Source organism: Ranitomeya variabilis, chromosome 4 (assembly GCF_051348905.1).
Source record: "Ranitomeya variabilis isolate aRanVar5 chromosome 4, aRanVar5.hap1, whole genome shotgun sequence".
NCBI classification, from domain to species: domain Eukaryota; kingdom Metazoa; phylum Chordata; class Amphibia; order Anura; family Dendrobatidae; genus Ranitomeya; species Ranitomeya variabilis.
In genome coordinates this window covers 7269518-7289127 of record NC_135235.1, presented here as the reverse complement: position 1 = coordinate 7289127, position 19610 = coordinate 7269518, and the positions used below count along the sequence as shown (strand labels likewise).

Genomic DNA, 19610 nt, shown 5'->3' with positions numbered 1-19610 from the left:
ATTCACACCAGGCTCCTCCCTGCAGTATATTCACACCATGCTCCTCCCTGCAGTATATTCACACCAGGCTCCTCCCTGCAGTATATTCACACCAGACTCCTCCCTGCAGTATATTCACACCAGGCTCCTCCCTGCAGTATATTCACACCAGGCTCCTCCCTGCGGTATCTTCACACCAGGCTCCTCCCTGCAGTATATTCACACCAGGCTCCTCCCTGCAGTATATTCACACCAGGCTCCTCCCTGCAGTATATTCACACCAGGCTCCTCCCTGCAGTATATTCACACCAGACTCCTCTCTGCGGTGGATTTTATTAATGTGATTTTTTGTTTTTGGTGCTAAATATGTAAATACAGAAAAAATTGAACTGACCGGATAATAAACCGTCTGCGGCCTCACCACATGGCTCCGGCTCTCCCTCAGGCGGCGCTGTGATTGGTCGCTGTAGGCCCCGCCTCCTCGCCCTCTGCAGCCGCCATTTTGCTGTAGTCCAGTCCGTGTCTCTGCTCAGCGTCTGTGCTTCAGTGTCTGTCTGCGCTGTGTCCATAGTAACCGAGCAGCTTGATTACTCGTCACCGGGCAACCGGCACGAGGCTTGGAAGACACTGCCATGTCCCGGGGCCACACACAGCGCGCCGCCACCGCCGCCGAGTACTACCGGTCCCGCCTGGTGCCTGAACGGCTGGAGGAGGCTCTGAACGTCATCTATCACCGGGGGTCGGAGGACGTGTACGGAGACCTGGTAATAATAATAATCATGTTCACTTATATGGCGCTAACATATTCCGCAGCGCTGTACAGGTTGCACACATTATCATCGCTGTCCCCGATGGGGCTCACAATCTAAATTCCCTATCAGTATGTCTTTGGAAAGTGGGAGGAAACCGGAGTACCCAGAGGAAACCCACGAAACACGGGGAGAACATACAAACTCTCTGCAGATGTTGTCCAGGGTGGGGTTTGAACCCAGGACTCCAGCGCTGCAAGGCTGCTGTGCTAACCACTGAGCCATCGTACAATGCTAACCACTGAGCCACCATACACTGCTAACCACTGAGCCACCATACACTGCTAACCACTGAGCCACCATACACTGCTAACCACTGAGCCACCATACACTGCTAACCACTGAGCCACCATACACTGCTAACCACTGAGCCACCATACACTGCTAACCACTGAGCCACCGTACAATGCTAACCACTGAGCCACCGTACAATGCTAACCACTGAGCCAACATACACTGCTAACCACTGAGCCACCATACACTGCTAACCACTGAGCCACCATACACTGCTAACCACTGAGCCACCATACACTGCTAACCACTGAGCCACCATACAATGCTAACCACTGAGCCACCATACAGTGCTAACCACTGAGCTACCATACAATTCTAACCACTGAGCCACCGTGCTGCCCTAGTGACGTCATCATGATGGGAAACAGTGACTAATACTGACGTCACCAGCAGCCCTGTGATAATCCTGCAGAGCGGGCGACAACAGCGCAGAGCAGGCGATAACAGCGCAGAGCGGACGACAACAGCACAGAGCGGGCGACAACAGCGCAGAGCAGGCGAGAACAGCGCTGAGCGGGCGATAACAGCGCAGAGCGGACGACAACAGCGCAGAGCGGGCGACAACAGCGCAGAGCGGGCGACGACAACGCAGAGCAGGCGATAACAGCGCAGAGCGGGCGATAACAGCGCAGAGCGGGTGATAATAGCGCAGAGCGGGCGACAACGCAGAGCGGGCAACGGCAACGCAGAGCGGGCGAGGACGACGCAGAGCGGGCGACAATGCAGAAAAGGAGACAATGCAGTAGAGGCGACGATGCAGAGTGGGCGATGATGCAGAGTGGGCGACGATGCAGAACGGGCGACGATGCAGAAGAGGCGATGCAGAACGGGCGATGATGCAGAACGGGTGACGATGCAGAACGGGTGACGATGCAGAACGGGTGACGATGCAGAACGGGTGACGATGCAGAACGGGTGACGATGCAGAACGGGTGACGATGCAGAAGGGGCGACGGTGCAGAACGGGCGATGATGCAGAAGGGGCGACGATGCAGAACGGGCGACGATGCAGAACGGGTGACGATGCAGAACGGGTGACGATGCAGAACGGGTGACGATGCAGAACGGGTGACGATGCAGAACGGGTGACGATGCAGAACGGGTGACGATGCAGAGCGGGTGACGATGCAGAGCGGGTGATGATGCAGAACGGGAGACGGTGCAGAACGGGTGACGGTGCAGAACGGGCGACGATGCAGAAGGGGCGACGATGCAGAACGGGTGACGATGCAGAACGGGTGACGATGCAGAATGGGTGACGATGCAGAAGAGGCGATGATGCAGAAGGGGCGACGGTGCGACGGTGCAGAACGGGTAACGATGCAGAAGGGGTAACGATGCAGAGTGGGCGACGATGCAGATCGGGCGACGATGCAGAACGGGCGACCATGCAGAAGAGGTGACGATGCAGAACGGGTGACGCTGCTGAACGGGTGACGATGCAGAACGGGCGACGATGCAGAAGGGGCGACGATGCAGAGCGGGCGACGATGCAGAACGGGCGACGATGCAGGACGTGCGACGATGCAGAAGGGGCGACCATGCAGAAGGGGCGACGATGCAGAAGGGGCGACGATTAGAAGGGGTGACGATGGAGAAGGGGCGACGATGCAGAAGGGGCGGCGATGCAGAAGGGGCGACGATTAGGGGTAACGATGGAGAAGAGGCGACGATGCAGAAGGGGCAACGATGCAGAAGGGGCGGCGATGTAGAAGGGGCGACGATGGAGAAGGGGCGACGATGGAGAAGGGGTGACGATGCAGAAGGGGTGACGATGCAGAAGGGACGACGATGCAGAAGGGGCGACGATGCAGAAGGGGCGACGATGTAGAAGGGGCGGGGATACAGAAGGGGCGACGATGCAGAATGGGCAACGATGCAGAACGGGTGACGATGCAGAAGGGGCGGGGATGCAGAATGGGCGAAGATGCAGAACGGGCGACGATGCAGAAGGGGCGGGGATGCAGAATGGGCGACGATGGAGAAGGGGCGACGATGGAGAAGGGACGACGATGGAGAAGGGGCGACGATGCAGAAGGGACGACGATGCAGAACGGGCGACGATGCAGAACGGGCGACGATGCAGAACGGGCGACGATGCAGAACGGGCGACGATGCAGAAGGGGCGACGATGCAGAAGGGTCGAAGATGCAGAATGGGTGACGATGCAGAAGGGGCGACAATGGAGAAGGGGCGACGATGGAGAAAGGGCGACGATGCAGAAGGGACGACGATGCAGAATGGGCGACGATGGAGAATGGGCGACGATGCAGAATGGGCGACGATGCAGAATGGGCGACGATGCAGAACGGGCGACGATGCAGAAGGGGCGACGATGCAGAACGGGTGACGATGCAGAACGGGCGACGATGCAGAACGGGCGACGATGCAGAACGGGCGATGATGCAGAAGGGGCGACGATGCAGAACGGGCGACGATGCAGAACGGGCGACGATGCAGAACGGGCGATGATGCAGAAGGGGCGACGATGCAGAAGGGGCGATGATGCAGAAGGGGCGACGATGCAGAACGGGCGACGATGCAGAATGGGCGACGATGCAGAGTGGGCGAGGACGTGATCCCTGTGGGGCTGTGATACTGACATCATGTCCCGATCTGCCTGTGGGGGAGGGAGAGGTGTTTTGTGCTTTGCAGCAGATTTCTTGTAGGATGATGGGAGTGCTTGTCCATGTTTTACCTGTCTTCATTCTGGTGTTTTTTCCTTTCAGTCCAGGTACTTTGCTGCATTCTCGGACCCTCCCATCATCAGCGATGTCCGTGGAAGGAAGGTTCTGGATGGTGCAGGAAAGTTGACCCTGGAAGCCGAGGTCGTGTGCACCGTGCGGACCGTCGAGAAGGTGCGGGCACACAACACTGCAGCCAATCACATCCCTGCTCCTGCCTGGTACAAGCCATCTAATTGGTTGATGACAATTCTTTTCTGCTGTCAATACCTCTGCTTCCTGTCAGCAAATGAAACATGCAGGGACTGAAACAGCTGAGAGCTGCTGAAGGCTTGTTACAATGTATCAGTGCAGACGGGCCTCAGAGCTGACGACAGCAGCGCAAATCTTTCACCTGCTACATTGTAACAATCTCTCAGCTGTGTGACTTTCCATTCACTGACTGTAAGCCGAGAGCTATTAAATGGTGAAATCAGGAGGGTCTGCTGTGCTCCAGGTGAAGAGTGGCCTCTATAGCCAGCAGCGGGGGGCAGTGCTGTACATACAATGCCGGGGCTGCGGGGAAACACTGACACCCCCTGATTTATGACATGTAGATATCTGGTGTACAAGTGATTAGCGCCCTACAGACACTTCTGGAGAGAGGGGTTCAGAGCAGAAGACCCCCAGCTGCCCCTCCCTGGAGCACTGTAGGTGATACATCCCGCAGGGGCTTATTGTTCGCCCCCCACAGACGACACCTGAGACCTCGCCGTGCCTTTCATGACTTTACAGCGACACTAACGTTCTGATGCCGATCCCCCCCTCCTCCCCGGGGTTAATGACGGCGTCATCGCCTCCCTGAACAATGGAGATGAAAGCACAAGGTCTTCTTCTGTGCGGCGAACAATGTGCAGGCGCCGGCGCTATTAATGACGAGACTCGCACTGAAAAGCTTCCCCAGAACACTCAGGAGGAAAGAAAACATCGCTGCACAGAGACACGGGCGTAGCGATAAGAGAGTGTCCAACCAGAGACACTGGCCTAACGATAAGAGAGCATCCGACCGGAGACACGGGCGTAACGATAAGAGAGCCTCCGACTGGAGACACGGGTGTAACGATAAGAGAGCGTCCGACCAAAGACACTGGCCTAACGATAAGAGAGCATCCAACCGAAGACACGGGCGTAACGATAAGAGAGCATCCGACCAGAAACACGGGCGTAACGATAAGAGAGCATCCGACCGGAAACACGGGCGTAACGATAAGAGAGCATCCGACCGGAGACACGGGCGTAATGTTAAGAGAGCCTCTGACTGGAGACACGGGTGTAACAATAAGAGAGCGTCCGACCAGAGACAATGGCCTAACGATAAGAGAGCATCTGACCGGAAACACGGGCGTAACGATAAGAGAGCATCCGACCGGAGACACGGGCGTAACGATAAGAGAGCATCCGACCAGAGACATGGGCGTAACGATAAGAGAGCGTCCGACCAGAGACACTGGCCTAACGATAAGAGAGCATCCAACCGAAGACACGGGTGTAACGATAAGAGCGCCTCCGACCGGAGACACGGGCGTAACGATAAGAGAGCGTCCGACCGGATACACGGGTGTAATGATAAGAGAGCCTCCGACTGGAGACACGGGTGTAACGATAAGAAAGCGTCTGACCAGAGACACTGGCCTAACGATAAGAGAGCATCCAACCGAAGACACGGGTGTAACGATAAGAGAGCGTCCGACCGGAGACACGGGCGTAACGATAAGAGAGCGTCCGAACGGAGACACGGGCATAACGATAAAAGAGCGTCCGACTGGAGACAGGGGCGTAACGATAAGAGAGCATCCGACCAGAGACACTGGCGTAACGATAAGAGTGCGTCCGACTGGAGACACGGGCGTAACGATAAGAGAGCGTCCCACCGGAGACACGGGCGTAACTATAAGAGAGCGTCCCACCGGAGACACGGGCGTAACTATAAGAGAGCATCCCACTGGAGACACGGGCGTAACGATAAGAGAGCGTCCGACTGGAGACACGGGTTTAATGATTAGAGAGCCTCCAACCAGAGACACAGGTGTAATGATAAGAGAGCGTCCCACCGGAGACACGGGCATAACGATAAGAGAGCGTCCCACCGGAGACACGGGCATAACGATAAGAGAGCGTCCCACCGGAGACACGGGCATAACGATAAGAGAGCGTCCGACCGGAGACACGGGCGTAACGGTAAGAGAGCGTCCGACCGGAGACACGGGCATAACGATAAAAGAGCGTCCGACTGGAGACAGGAGCGTAACAATAAGAGAGCGTCCGACCAGAGACTCTGGCCTAACGATAAGAGAGCCTCCGACCGGAGACACGGGCGTAACGATAAGAGAGCGTCCCATCAAAGACACAGGCATAACGATAAGAGAGCTTCCCACCGGAGACACAGGCGTAACAATAAGAGTTCGTCCGACTGGAGACACGGGCATAACAATAAGAGAGCGTCCCACCGGAGACACGGGCGTAACGATAAGAGAGCGTCCCACCGGAGACACGGGCGTAACTATAAGAGAGCGTCTCACCGGAGACACGGGCGTAACTATAAGAGAGCGTCCCACCAGAGACACGGGCGTAACGATAAGAGAGCGTCCGACTGGAGACACGGGTTTAATGATTAGAGAGCCTCCGAACAGAGACACAGGTGTAATGATAAGAGAGCGTCCCACCGGAGACACGGGCATAACGATAAAAGAGCGTCCCACTGGAGGCACGGGCATAACAATAAGAGAGCGTCCCACCGGAAACACGGGCATAACGATAAGAGAGCGTCCCACCGGAGACACGGGCGTAACGATAAAAGAGCGTCCGACTGGAGACAGGGGCGTAACGATAAGAGAGCGTCCGACCAGAGACACTGGCCTAACGATAAGAGAGCCTCCGACCGGAGACACGGGCGTAACGATAAGAGAGCGTCCCATCAAAGACACAGGCATAACGATAAGAGAGCTTCCCACCGGAGACACAGGCGTAACAATAAGAGTGCGTCCGACTGGAGACACGGGCGTAACGACAAGAGAGCCTCCGACTGGAGACACGGGCGTAACGATAAGAGAGCGTCCCACCGGAGACACGGGCGTAACTATAAGAGAGCGTCCCACCGGAGACACGGGCGTAACTATAAGACAGCGTCCCACCGGAGACACGGGCGTAACGATAAGAGAGCGTCCGACTGGAGACACGGGTTTAATGATTAGAGAGCCTCCGACCAGAGACACAGGTGTAACGATAAGAGAGCGTCCCACCGGAGACACGGGCATAACGATAAGAGAGCTGTTGTGAACTCTGTTTTTGGGCTCCCTCTTGTGGTCACAAGTGGTACTGTGTGAGTGCTGTCTTTGGGCTCCCTCTGGTGGCTCTTTGTGTCATTCTGCAGGTCTGAGGCTGGATCAGTTGTCTCGTTATCTGTTAGCTGGTTTCCTATTTAGCTCACCTGGACTTTCAGTGTTTGCCTGCTGTCGATGTATTCAGTACTATTTTGATCTCTCCTGAATTCCTTCGCTATCAGTCTCCCCAAGAGAAGCTAAGTTTTCTGTTTGGTTCTTTTTTGCTCATCAGTGTTCTATATGTTTCTTGGTTATTTACTTGTCCTTGTCCAGCTTGCTAATATGTGATTTCCTTGCTTGCTGGTAGCTCTAGGGGGCTGAGTTTCTCCCCTCACACCGTTAGTTGGTGTGGGGGTTCTTGAATTCTCAGCGTGGATATTTTGTATAGGGTTTTTTACTGACCGCACAGTTCCCTGCCTGTCTTCTGCTATCTGGTATTAGTGGGCCTTATTTGCTGAATCTGTTTTCATTTCTACGTTTTGTATTTTCCCCTTACCTCACCGTTATTATTTGTTGGGGGCTTCCTATATCTTTGGGGTCATTTCTCTGAGGCAAGTGAGGTCTTACTTTCTCTATAGGGGTAGCAAGTTTCTCAGGCTGCGTCGAGACGTCCAGGAATTTAGGCACGTTCACCGGCTGCCTTTAGTGTGTTTGGTTAGGATCAGGTTTGCGGTCAGTCCAGTTACCACCTCCCTAGAGCTCGTTCTATGTTCAGTAACTTAGCTCGTTCATTCTGTGATCCTCAGCCACTAAGGATCATAACAGTACAGCAGGCCAAAAAGTGTTTAATGCATCGCAGAAGTGGGATAAGAGAAGTCCTGAGTACAATTTTTTTTTTTCCTCTCCCTTTGCTGCTGTCTGTCCAGCTTCTCTCATCCCCTTAATCTCTGGGTGGCTTTGAGTTCAGCTGCAGACATGGATATTCAGAGTCTGACTTCTAGTGTGGATCATCTTGCTGCAAGGGTGCAAAGCATTCAGGATTTTGTTGTTCACAGTCCTATGTCTGAGCCAAAAGTACCTATTCCTGAGTTGTTTTCTGGAGACAGATCTAGGTTTCTGAATTTTAAGAATAATTGTAAATTATTTCTTTCTTTGAGACCTCGTTCCTCTGGGGATTCCGCTCAGCAAGTTAGAATTGTTATCTCCCTGTTACGTGGCGACCCTCAAGATTGGGCTTTCTCTCTGGCGCCAGGAGATCCTGCATTGCTGAATGTGGATGCGTTTTTTCTGGCACATGGATTGCTTTATGAGGAACCTAATCTTGAGAACCAGGCAGAAAAGGCCTTGCTGGCTCTCTCTCAGGGCCAGGATGAAGCTGAGGTGTATTGTCAAAAATTTCGGAAATGGTCGGTGCTTACTCAATGGAATGAGTGTGCCCTGGCTGCAAATTTCAGAGAAGGTCTTTCTGAAGCCATTAAGAATGTTATGGTGGGGTTCCCCACGCCTGCAAGTCTGAATGACTCAATGGCTTTGGCCATTCAGATTGATCGGCGTTTGCGGGAGCGCAAATCTGCACACCATCTGGCGGTGTTTTCTGAACAGAGACCTGAGTCTATGCAATGTGACCGAATTCTGACCAGAATTGAGCGGCAAAATCATAGACGTCAAAATGGGTTGTGCTTTTACTGTGGTGATTCAACTCATGTTATCTCAGCAAGCTCTAAGCGCATAAAAAAAATCGCTAAATCTGTCACCGTTGGTACTATACAGCCTAAATTCATTTTGTCTGTTACTTTAATTTGTTCTTTGTCATCCTACTCGGTTATGGCTTTTGTGGATTCAGGTGCTGCCCTGAACCTGATGGATTTGTCGTTTGCCAGGCGCTGTGGTTTTGTTCTGGAGCCTTTAGAATTCCCTATTCCACTGAGGGGAATTGATGCTACACCATTGGCTGAGAATAAGCCTCAGTATTGGACTCAAGTGACCATGTGCATGACTCCTGTACATCAGGAGGTGATTCGCTTTCTTGTACTGCATAATTTGCATGATGTTGTCGTTTTGGGTCTGCCATGGCTGCAGGCCCATAATCCAGTTCTGGATTGGAAAGCTATGTCTGTTTCAAGTTGGGGTTGCCAGGGGATTCATGGCGATGCTCCTTTGGTGTCAATTGCTTCTTCCACTCCTTCTGAGGTCCCTGAGTTTTTGTCGGACTACCAGGATGTATTTGATGAGCCCAGATCCGGTGCCCTGCCCCCTCATAGGGATTGTGACTGTGCTATAAATTTGATTCCTGGCAGTAAGTTCCCTAAGGGACGACTTTTTAATTTGTCTGTACCAGAACATGCCGCGATGCGGAGTTATATAAAGGAGTCTTTAGAGAAGGGACATATTCGCCCGTCCTCCTCCCCTCTTGGTGCATGATTCTTTTTTGTGGCAAAAAAGGATGGTTCTCTGAGACCTTGTATAGATTATCGTCTTCTAAATAAAATCACGGTCAAATTTCAGTATCCTTTGCCATTATTATCTGATCTGTTTGCTCGGATTAAGGGGTCCAGTTGGTTCACCAAGATAGATCTTCGTGGTGCGTATAACCTTGTGCGTATTAAGCAAGGGGATGAATGGAAAACAGCATTTAATATGCCCGAAGGCCATTTTGAGTACTTGGTGATGCCTTTTGGACTGCTCCTTCTGTGTTCCAGTCCTTCATGCATGACATCTTCCGAGAATATCTGGATAAATTTATGATTGTGTATCTGGATGACATTTTGGTCTTTTCTGAGGACTGGGAGTCCCATGTGAAGCAGGTCAGGATGGTATTTCAGGTCCTGCGTGCTAATGCCTTATTTGTGAAGGGCTCAAAATGTCTCTTCGGAGTACAGAAGGTTTCCTTTTTGGGTTTTATTTTTTCTCCTTCTACTATTGAGATGGACCCAGTCAAGGTCCAGGCTATTCATGACTGGACTCAGCCTACATCTGTTAAGAGTCTTCCGAAGTTCTTGGGTTTTGCTAATTTTTACCGTCGCTTCATTGCTAATTTTTCTGGCGTGGTTAAACCCTTGACGGATTTGACCAAGAAGGGTTCTGATGTGACTAATTGGTCTCCTGCGGCCGTGGAAGCCTTTCGGGAGCTGAAGCGCCGGTTTTCTTTGGCTCCAGTTTTGTGTCAGCCTGATGTCTCTCTTCCTTTTCAGGTCGAGGTTGATGCTTCTGAGATTGGAGCAGGGGCTGTTTTGTCGCAGAGAAGCTCTGATTGCTCTGTGATGAAACCTTGTGCTTTCCTTTCAAGAAAGTTTTCGCCTGCCGAGCGGAATTATGATGTCGGTAATCGGGAGTTGTTGGCTATGAAGTGGGCATTTGAGGAGTGGCGACATTGGCTTGAGGGAGCTAAGCATCGTGTGGTGGTCTTGACTGATCACAAAAATCTGATTTATCTCGAGTCTGCCAAGCGGCTGAATCCTAGACAGGCTCGTTGGTCGTTGTTTTTCTCCCGTTTCGATTTTGTGGTCTCGTACCTGCCTGGTTCGAAGAACGTGAAGGCTGATGCTCTTTCTAGGAGTTTTGTGCCTGACTCTCCGGGAGTTTCAGAGCCGGCTGGTATCCTCAGAGAGGGAGTGATTTTGTCTGCCATTTCCACAGATTTGCGACGAGTGCTGCAGAAATTTCAGGCGGATAGACCTGACCGTTGCCCACCAGAGAGACTGTTTGTCCCAGATAGATGGACCAGCAGAGTTATTTCCGAGGTTCATTCTTCGGTGTTGGCAGGCCATCCTGGGATTTTTGGTACCAGAGATTTGGTGGCTAGGTCCTTCTGGTGGCCTTCCTTGTCGCGGGATGTGCGTTCCTTTGTGCAGTCCTGTGGGATTTGTGCTCGGGCTAAGCCTTGCTGTTCTCGTGCCAGCGGTTTGCTTTTGCCTTTGCCTGTCCCGAAGAGGCCTTGGACGCACATTTCCATGGATTTTATTTCGGATCTTCCAGTCTCTCAGAGAATGTCTGTCATCTGGGTGGTGTGTGATCGTTTTTCCAAAATGGTCCATTTGGTGCCCTTGCCTAAGTTGCCTTCCTCCTCCGATTTGGTTCCTCTATTTTTTCAGAATGTGGTTCGCTTGCACGGCATCCCTGAAAATATTGTGTCTGACAGAGGATCCCAGTTTGTGTCCAGATTTTGGCGGATCTTTTGTGCTAAGATGGGCATTGATTTGTCTTTTTCGTCGGCTTTCCATCCTCAGACGAATGGCCAAACCGAGCGAACTAATCAGACCTTGGAAACTTATTTAAGATGTTTTGTTTCTGCTGATCAGGATGATTGGGTGACTTTTTTGCCATTGGCCGAGTTTGCCCTTAATAATCGGGCTAGTTCTGCTACTTTGGTTTCGCCTTTTTTCTGCAATTCTGGTTTTCATCCTCGTTTTTCCTCGGGTCAGGTTGAACCTTCTGACTGTCCTGGGGTGGATTCTGTGGTGGATAGGTTGCAGCAGATTTGGAACCATGTGGTGGACAATTTGAAGTTGTCACAGGAGAAGGCTCAGCGCTTTGCCAACCGCTGTCGCGGTGTGGGTCCCCGACTTCGTGTTGGGGATTTGGTATGGCTGTCTTCTCGGTATGTTCCTATGAAGGTCTCCTCTCCTAAATTCAAGCCTCGCTTCATCGGTCCTTATAAGATTTTGGAAATCCTTAACCCAGTGTCGTTTCGTTTGGACCTCCCAGCGTCGTTTGCCATTCATAACGTGTTCCATAGGTCTTTGTTGCGGAGGTATGTGGTGCCTGTGGTTCCTTCTGTTGAGCCCCCTGCCCCGGTGCTGGTTGAGGGCGAATTGGAGTACGTGGTGGAGAAGATCTTGGATTCTCGTATTTCTAGATGGAGGCTTCAGTATTTGGTTAAGTGGAAGGGCTATGGTCAGGAGGATAATTCCTGGGTTGTCGCCTCTGATGTTCATGTGGCCGATTTGGTTCATGCCTTCCATGTGGCTCATCCTGATCGCCCTGGGGGTTTTGATGAGGGTTCGGTGACCCCTCCTCAAGGGGGGGGTACTGTTGTGAACTCTGTTTTTGGGCTCCCTCTTGTGGTCACAAGTGGTACTGTGTGAGTGCTGTCTTTGGGCTCCCTCTGGTGGCTCTTTGTGTCATGCTGCAGGTCTGAGGCTGGATCAGCTGTCTCGTTATCTGTTAGCTGGTTTCCTATTTAGCTCACCTGGACTTTCAGTGTTTGCCTGCTGTCGATGTATTCAGTGCTATTTTGATCTCTCCTGAATTCCTTCGCTATCAGTCTCTCCAAGAGAAGCTAAGTTTTCTGTTTGGTTCTTTTTTGCTCATCAGTGTTCTATATGTTTCTTGGTTATTTACTTGTCCTTGTCCAGCTTGCTAATATGTGATTTCCTTGCTTCCTGGTAGCTCTAGGGGGCTGAGTTTCTCCCCTCACACCGTTAGTTGGTGTGGGGGTTCTTGAATTCTCAGCGTGGATATTTTGTATAGGGTTTTTTACTGACCGCACAGTTCCCTGCCTGTCTTCTGCTATCTAGTATTAGTGGGCCTCATTTGCTGAATCTGTTTTCATTTCTACGTTTTGTATTTTCCCCTTACCTCACCGTTATTATTTGTTGGGGGCTTCCTATATCTTTGGGGTCATTTCTCTGAGGCAAGTGAGGTCTTACTTTCTCTATAGGGGTAGCAAGTTTCTCAGGCTGCGTCGAGACGTCCAGGAATTTAGGCACGTTCATCGGCTGCCTTTAGTGTGTTTGGTTAGGATCAGGTTTGCGGTCAGTCCAGTTACCACCTCCCTAGAGCTCGTTCTATGTTCAGTAACTTAGCTCGTTCATTCTGTGATCCTCAGCCACTAAGGATCATAACAGAGAGCGTCCCACCGGAGACACGGGCATAACGATAAGAGAGCGTCCCACTGGAGACACGGGCGTAACGATAAGAGAGCGTCCCACCGGAGACACGGGCGTAACGATAAAAGAGAGTCCGGCCAGAGACACGGGCGTAACGATAAGAGAGCATCCGACCAGAGACACGGGTGTAACAATAAGAGAGCGTCTGACCTGAGACACGGGCGTAACGATAAGAGAGCGTCCGACCGGAGACATGGGCGTAACGATAAGAGTGCGTCCGACTGGAGACACGGGTTTAACGATGAGAGAGCCTCCGACCGGAGACACAGGTGTAACAATAAGAGAGCGTCCCACCGGAGACCCAGGCGTAATGATAAGAGAGCGTCCGACCGGAGACACGGGTTTAACGATTAGAGAGCCTCCGACCGGAGACACAGGCGTAAAGATAAGAGAGCGTTCCACCGGAGACACGAGTGTAACGATAAGAGAGCGTCCGACCGGAGACACGGGCGTAACGATAAGAGTGTGTCCGACTGGAGACATGGGCGTAACGATAAGAGAGCGTCCGACTGGAGACACGGGTTTAACGATGAGAGAGCCTCCGACCGGAGACACAGGTGTAACGATAAGAGAGCGTCCCACCGGAGACCCAGGCGTAATGATAAGAGAGCGTCCGACCGGAGACACGGGTTTAACGATTAGAGAGCCTCCGACCGGAGACACAGGCGTAAAGATAAGAGAGTGTCCGACTGGAGACACGGGCGTAACGATAAGAGAGTGTCCGACTGGAGACATGGGCGTAACGATAAGAGAGTGAGAGAGTGTCCCTGTACAGAGGTCTCAGAGCTGCGGCCCCTTTACAGGTATTATATGCGGGAGGCCGAGGCTCAGAAAGCTGTGTGTGAATCGTGTGTCGTGGCGCGGTCTTTGTGAGCGCTGCTTTGGGTAATCATTGTGGAGACACGGGGTCGGTGGGCGCCCAGGTCTACTAGCCAGAAACACATGAACCAGGGATTGTCCCACCGAACACCCGCTCTCCCTTTAACGTGGGCACAACATTACTCAGACAACACAGGGTGAGGGTAACACAGTGCGGCAATGCTTTATTGAACCACAAAACAGGCAGATAACATGTTGAACAGTCCCAGCAAATACCCCAAGATGGTGCATAGTACAGAGTCTCCCCCTTCTGCTGACTCACCGGGATAATGGTAGCTGTTACTTCAGAGCTCCCAGGGTCGCTACCCCACCTGTGGCACGCACAGAGAGGAGGTAACGACAAGCTTAGGGAGATGACAGGTACAAGCTCAGTTGACCCGAGGGTCACAACCTGACTCCTCCGAACATCTCCATGGAGCCAGGCGACCGGCTGGTCCCAATCCTGGCTTTCGCCAAATGTATCCATCGTTCAGCGAAGGTCAATGGAGCGATCTGTATTCTTCCAACTGGGGCCGATGTCTCCTAGGTTGTTTCCTGTAGAATGATAGATCCGTGCCCCATGATGGGGCCATGATGTCTTGGCAGCAGTCCTGTGGGATCCCCTGGATGTTTGGATCTCGTGGCAGAATCTCTGGCTGTCTCTCTCTCTGTCTCTCTCAGAGAATTATTACCTCTTTTTATATTTAACCAGTGTCAGCATCACAGATAAGGGGAAGAATGGTGACGACCAAGTCGCCTTGTTTGATTATGTAATCTATTTGCTTAGATTTTCCTCCTCTGTTTTAAAAATCAACAAACTATCTGGGCTACACAATGTATAATCAGCACATCACTAGTCATCAAGGATAAGAGCACACTATGTTCTGTCACATATCAGCTTACAAGTCAATATTAAACGCTAAAGGCCCCGTCTCACATAGCGAGATCGCTAGCGAGATCGCTGCTGAGTCACAAGTTTTGTGACGCAACAGCGACCTCCATAGCGATCTCGCTATGTGTGACACGTACCAGCGATCAGGCCCCTGCTGCGAGATCGCTGGTCGTGTCAGAATGGCCTGGACCTTTTTTTGGTCGTTGAGGCCCCGCTGACATCGCTGAATCGGTGTGTGTGACACCGATCCAGCGATGTCTTCACTGGTAACCAGGGTAAACATCGGGTTACTAAGCGCAGGGCCGCGCTTAGTAACCCGATGTTTACCCTGGTTACCAGCGTAAATGTAAAAAAAAACAAACAATACATACTCGCCTTCTGATGTCCGTCAGGTCCCTTGCCGTCTGCTTCCTGCTCTCACTGACTGCCGGCCGTACAGTGAGAAGTGAGAGCACAGCAGTGACGTCACCGCTGCGCTCTGCTCTCACTGTACGGCCGGATCTCAGTCAGAGCAGGAAGCAGACGGCAAGGGACCTGGACACCGAAAGGCGAGTATGTACTGTTTGTTTTTTTTGGTAACCAGGGTAAACATCGGGTTACTAAGCGCGGCCCTGCGCTTAGTAACCCGATGTTTACCCTGGTTACCCGGGTGCTGCAGGGGGACTTCAGCATCGTTGAAGACAGTTTCAACGATGCCGAAGTCGTTCCCCTGATCGTTGGTCGCTGGAGAGAGCGGTCTGTGTGACAGCTCCCCAGCGACCACACAGCGACTTACCAACGATCACGGCCAGGTCGTATCGCTGGTCGTGATCGTTGGTAAATCGCTTAGTGAGACGGGGCCTTTACACAAACTTAAGTCTGTTTTCTTGACCAGCCAGAAAGAAATGCTTAAATTCATGAGTCAACATCCAGATAACAGTCCATTCTTCTTGGTTTGCTAAAAATAGTCATCTGATTAATTAAGATACAATGCTGTGTCTCCACAATCGTGCTCAGACATGTGTTGATGCGTGTGCCCTTCACGGCTTATTGTCACCCTGCAGAAAGTCTGTGCGGCCGCCGTCTGCGCAGACCCTGAAGACGCAGGGCGGCTGGAGTCCGTTGAGACGGCCATCCAGTGGATACGAGATGCCATAGCCCCATCCCTCAGAGGCGCGGAGCCCAGAGAGCAGAGCGCTATCGACCACATGCTAAGGTGGGTCGGCTGCTCCGGGCATGTGACCCTGCTGTGTAATCTGGCATCTGCTGGAAAGTTCTGGATTATTGGTCTCTTCCAGGCTCCTTACTATCATTCGTTGAGCCGCGGTCATGGTGGAGGATGGTGGAGGGCATATGTTCCGGAATATTCCCCTCCGCGCTCATCTCATCGCTCCGTCTGTTTCTATCAGTGATTATTTTAGGGTGAAGAAACAAGAAGAGAAGCAGAGGAGGGGTGATGAGAGTGAGAATCCTGCATCCCCCACAGCTTCCCTCCCATCCCCCGCAGCATCGCCTCCATCCAGCAGGAAGAAGGCGAGCGGTAAAGGTGAGAGCGCCAAACCTGTCACATGACAAGCTTCTGCCCGATGATTGGTTCAAGGCATTTCCAGTAATGACTCTATAACTGAGCGGGGTGGTGACAGCAAGGGGTCGGGGGGCTGCTATACGCACAAGGCAGGATCACCTCGGGCAGAGAGCACCTTGCTGTGGGCTTGGCGGGTGTGGGATGACATATTTGGGTGGTCGGCAGCTCCTTCCCCTGCTTGTTTCTCTGTGGCCCTCAGTCAGGCTCATCCCTTACTGGTGTACATGGAGGAAGCTGTGACTGGGGCCCGCCTGCCACTGGGGTAACACTCGGAAGGTTGGAGGACGCCAGCTGTGGTGTCAGGGACCTTAAATGGAGTGTGTCAGCACAGAGCGACAGACTAGACCCCGCACTGACGCCATGGGCATCCAAACAGTGCTGTGCAGCTGTGCATCCATCTCCACCCATCTCTGTCTCTAGGAAGGCAGAGCTGTCAATCAAAGAAGGGGGTGGAGATAGAGGAAACCGTGGCACAAGTCCCCTTAATGTCTCTCTGTGCCTGACTGGAAAGACTCGGTCCGGTTATCATGAAGAGACAGAGGTTCGGGCCCGTCGGCGGCATCGCTGCCACAATTCACACCTCTTGTGCCCTAAAAATGTTGTGCTCCTGTGAAACGATCTCTGCTCGTAGCCTCAGCCGGCCTGTGCGGTGAGCTCTAATTATTGGAAAACCCCTTTTAATTTAAAGGCATTGTCGTAAGTGAAGTGTAAATACTTCAAACAATATAAACTCCCTGTATGAGGCGACCACTGACACGAGCCTCCACGTGGGCTGGGTGAGGCCAGAGTGGGGACCGGGGTCACACTGCAGAACACGTAGAGCACCGCCAGCGTCTGCTGAGAAACTGCACATGGCGCCACCGCTGGGCACACACTGTCTGCAAAATGACAGCCGGTAGAACAGCAGCCAGGAGTGGAGGAGCAGCAGAAAGCGGCTGCCACAGCGGACGACCCCAGACACAGGCGCCACCGACCTCTGTCTGACCCCAACCTGACCTCAGACACGGGCACCACCGACCTCTGTCTGACCCCAACCTGACCTCAGACACGGGCGCCACTGACCTCTGTGTGACCCCAACCTGACCTCAGACACGTGCGCCACCGACCCGTGTGTGACCCCAACCTGACCCCAAAGATGTGCATCACTGACCCCTGTGTGACCCCAACCTGACCTCAAACATGTGCGCCGCCGACCCCTGTGTGACCCCAACCTGACCCCAAACATATGCGCCACCGACCCCTGTGTGACCCCAACCTGACCTCAAACATGTGCGCCACTGACCCCTGTGTGACCCGAACCTGACCCCAGACACATGCGTCACCGACCCCTGTGTGACCCCAGCCTGACCTATGGGCATGTGCGTCACCGACCCCTGTGTGACCCCAGCCTGACCCATGGGCATGTGCAGCGTGCTCACCCCAGGCCGGCCATGTTATAGCGCTGGCACTCTGATTCTGGATACTGCCCGCGCTGATACGCACTGCGGCACTTCACTCCTAGGACTCATCCGCGTTCCCTCCCCACTTGGAGGTTGCGCCCTTATGGGGCTCCCTGGGAGCGGGGCTATCCTTACTGCGCTCCTCATCACACACTGCTCGTCATCATTCATCCATGAGTTGTGGTTGGTTCATACCTCCCGTCACCTGCCTGTGGTCATGTGACTCTGAGGTGATTCTGCAGAAATATAATATTAATCCACTGAATAGAAATATTCTCCTGGGTTCCATACCCAGTTAGGGGTTTTGTGTGGTATTGATGTTTTGAGTTTTTTCTTTTATACAATTTTTTTTATATACTTTTTGGAAAAAGTTGTGCTTAATGCTAAGACCCCAGCCTGACCTATCAGCATACGCACTGTGCTAAGACCCCAGCCTGACCTATCAGCATACGCACTGTGCTAAGACCCCAGCCTGACCTATCAGCATACGCAGTGTGCTAAGACCCCAGCCTGACCTATCAGCATACGCACTGTGCTAAGACCCCAGCCTGACCTATCAGCATACGCACTGTGCTAAGACCCCAGCCTGACCTGTCAGCATACGCACTGTGCTAAGACCCCAGCCTGACCTATCAGCATACGCAGTGTGCTAAGACCCCAGCCTGACCTATCAGCATACGCACTGTGCTAAGTCCCCAGCCTGACCTATCAGCATACGCAGCGTGCTAAGACCCCAACCTGACCTATCAGCATACGCACTGTGTTAAGACCCCAGCCTGACCTATCAGCATAGGCAGCGTGCTAAGACCCCAGCCTGACCTATCAGCATACGCAGCGTGCTAAGACCCCAGCCTGACCTATCAGCATATGCACTGTGCTGAAACCCCAGCCTAACCTATCAGCATACGCAGTGTGCTAAGACTCCAGCCTGACCTACCAGCATACGCACTGTGCTAAGACCCCAGCCTGACCTATGAGCATACGCAGCGTGCTAAGACCCAAGCCTGACCTATCAGCATACGCAGCGTGCTAAGACCCCAGCCTGACCTATTAGCACACGCACTATGCTAAGGCCCCAGCCTGACCTATCAGCATACGCAGTGTGCTAAGACCCCAGCCTGACCTATCGGCATACGCAGTGTGCTAAGACCCCAGCCTGACCTATCAGCATATGCAGCGTGCTAAGACCCCAGCCTGACCTATCAGCATACGCACTGTGCTAAGACCCCAGCCTGACCTATCAGCATACGCACTGTGCTAAGACTCCAGCCTGACCTATCAGCGTATGCAGCGTGCTAAGACCCCAGCCTGACCTATCAGCATACGCAGCGTGCTAAGACCCCAGCCTGACCTATCAGCATATGCACTATGCTAAGACCCCAGCCTGACCTATCAGCATACGCAGTGTGCTAAGACCACAGCCTGACCTATCAGCATACGCACTATGCTAAGACCCCAGCCTGACCTATCAGCATACGCACTGTGCTAAGACTCCAGCCTGACCTATCAGAATACGCAGCGTGCTAAGACCCCAGCCTGACCTATCAGCATACGCACTATGCTAAGACCCCAGCCTGACCTATCAGCATATGCAGCATGCTAAGATCCCAGCCTGACCTATCAGCATACGCAGCGTGCTAAGACCCCAGCCTGACCTATCAGCATACGCACTGTGCTAAGACCCCAGCCTGACCTATCAGCATACGCACTGTGCTAAGACCCCAGCCTGACCTATCAGCATACGCAGCATGCTAAGACCCCAGCCTGACCTATCAGCATACGCAGCGTGCTAAGACCCCAGCCTGACCTCTCAGCATACGCACTATTCTAAGACCCCAGCCTGACCTATCAGCATACGCAGTGTGCTAAGACCCCAGCCTGACCTATCAGCATACGCACTGTGC

At 52.8% G+C, this 19610-nt stretch overlaps 1 protein-coding gene across 3 annotated transcripts in view; it reads left to right on the top strand.

The window, feature by feature from the left end:
* Positions 1-476: 476 nt before the first annotated feature.
* Positions 477-19610, top strand: part of ENO4 (enolase 4) — a 57134-nt gene continuing 38000 nt past the window's right edge. For 2 of the 3 annotated variants that reach the window (XM_077257907.1, XM_077257906.1), the window contains exons 1-4: positions 478-743; positions 3812-3940; positions 15747-15898; positions 16092-16228. In XM_077257907.1, the coding sequence (XP_077114022.1) occupies positions 612-743; positions 3812-3940; positions 15747-15898; positions 16092-16228 (550 nt within the window). In that variant the 5' untranslated portion in view covers positions 478-611. Of the gene's footprint in view, positions 744-3811; positions 3941-15746; positions 15899-16091; positions 16229-19610 lie in introns of all 3 variants that reach the window. The other variant, XR_013214391.1, reaches the window with a different exon arrangement.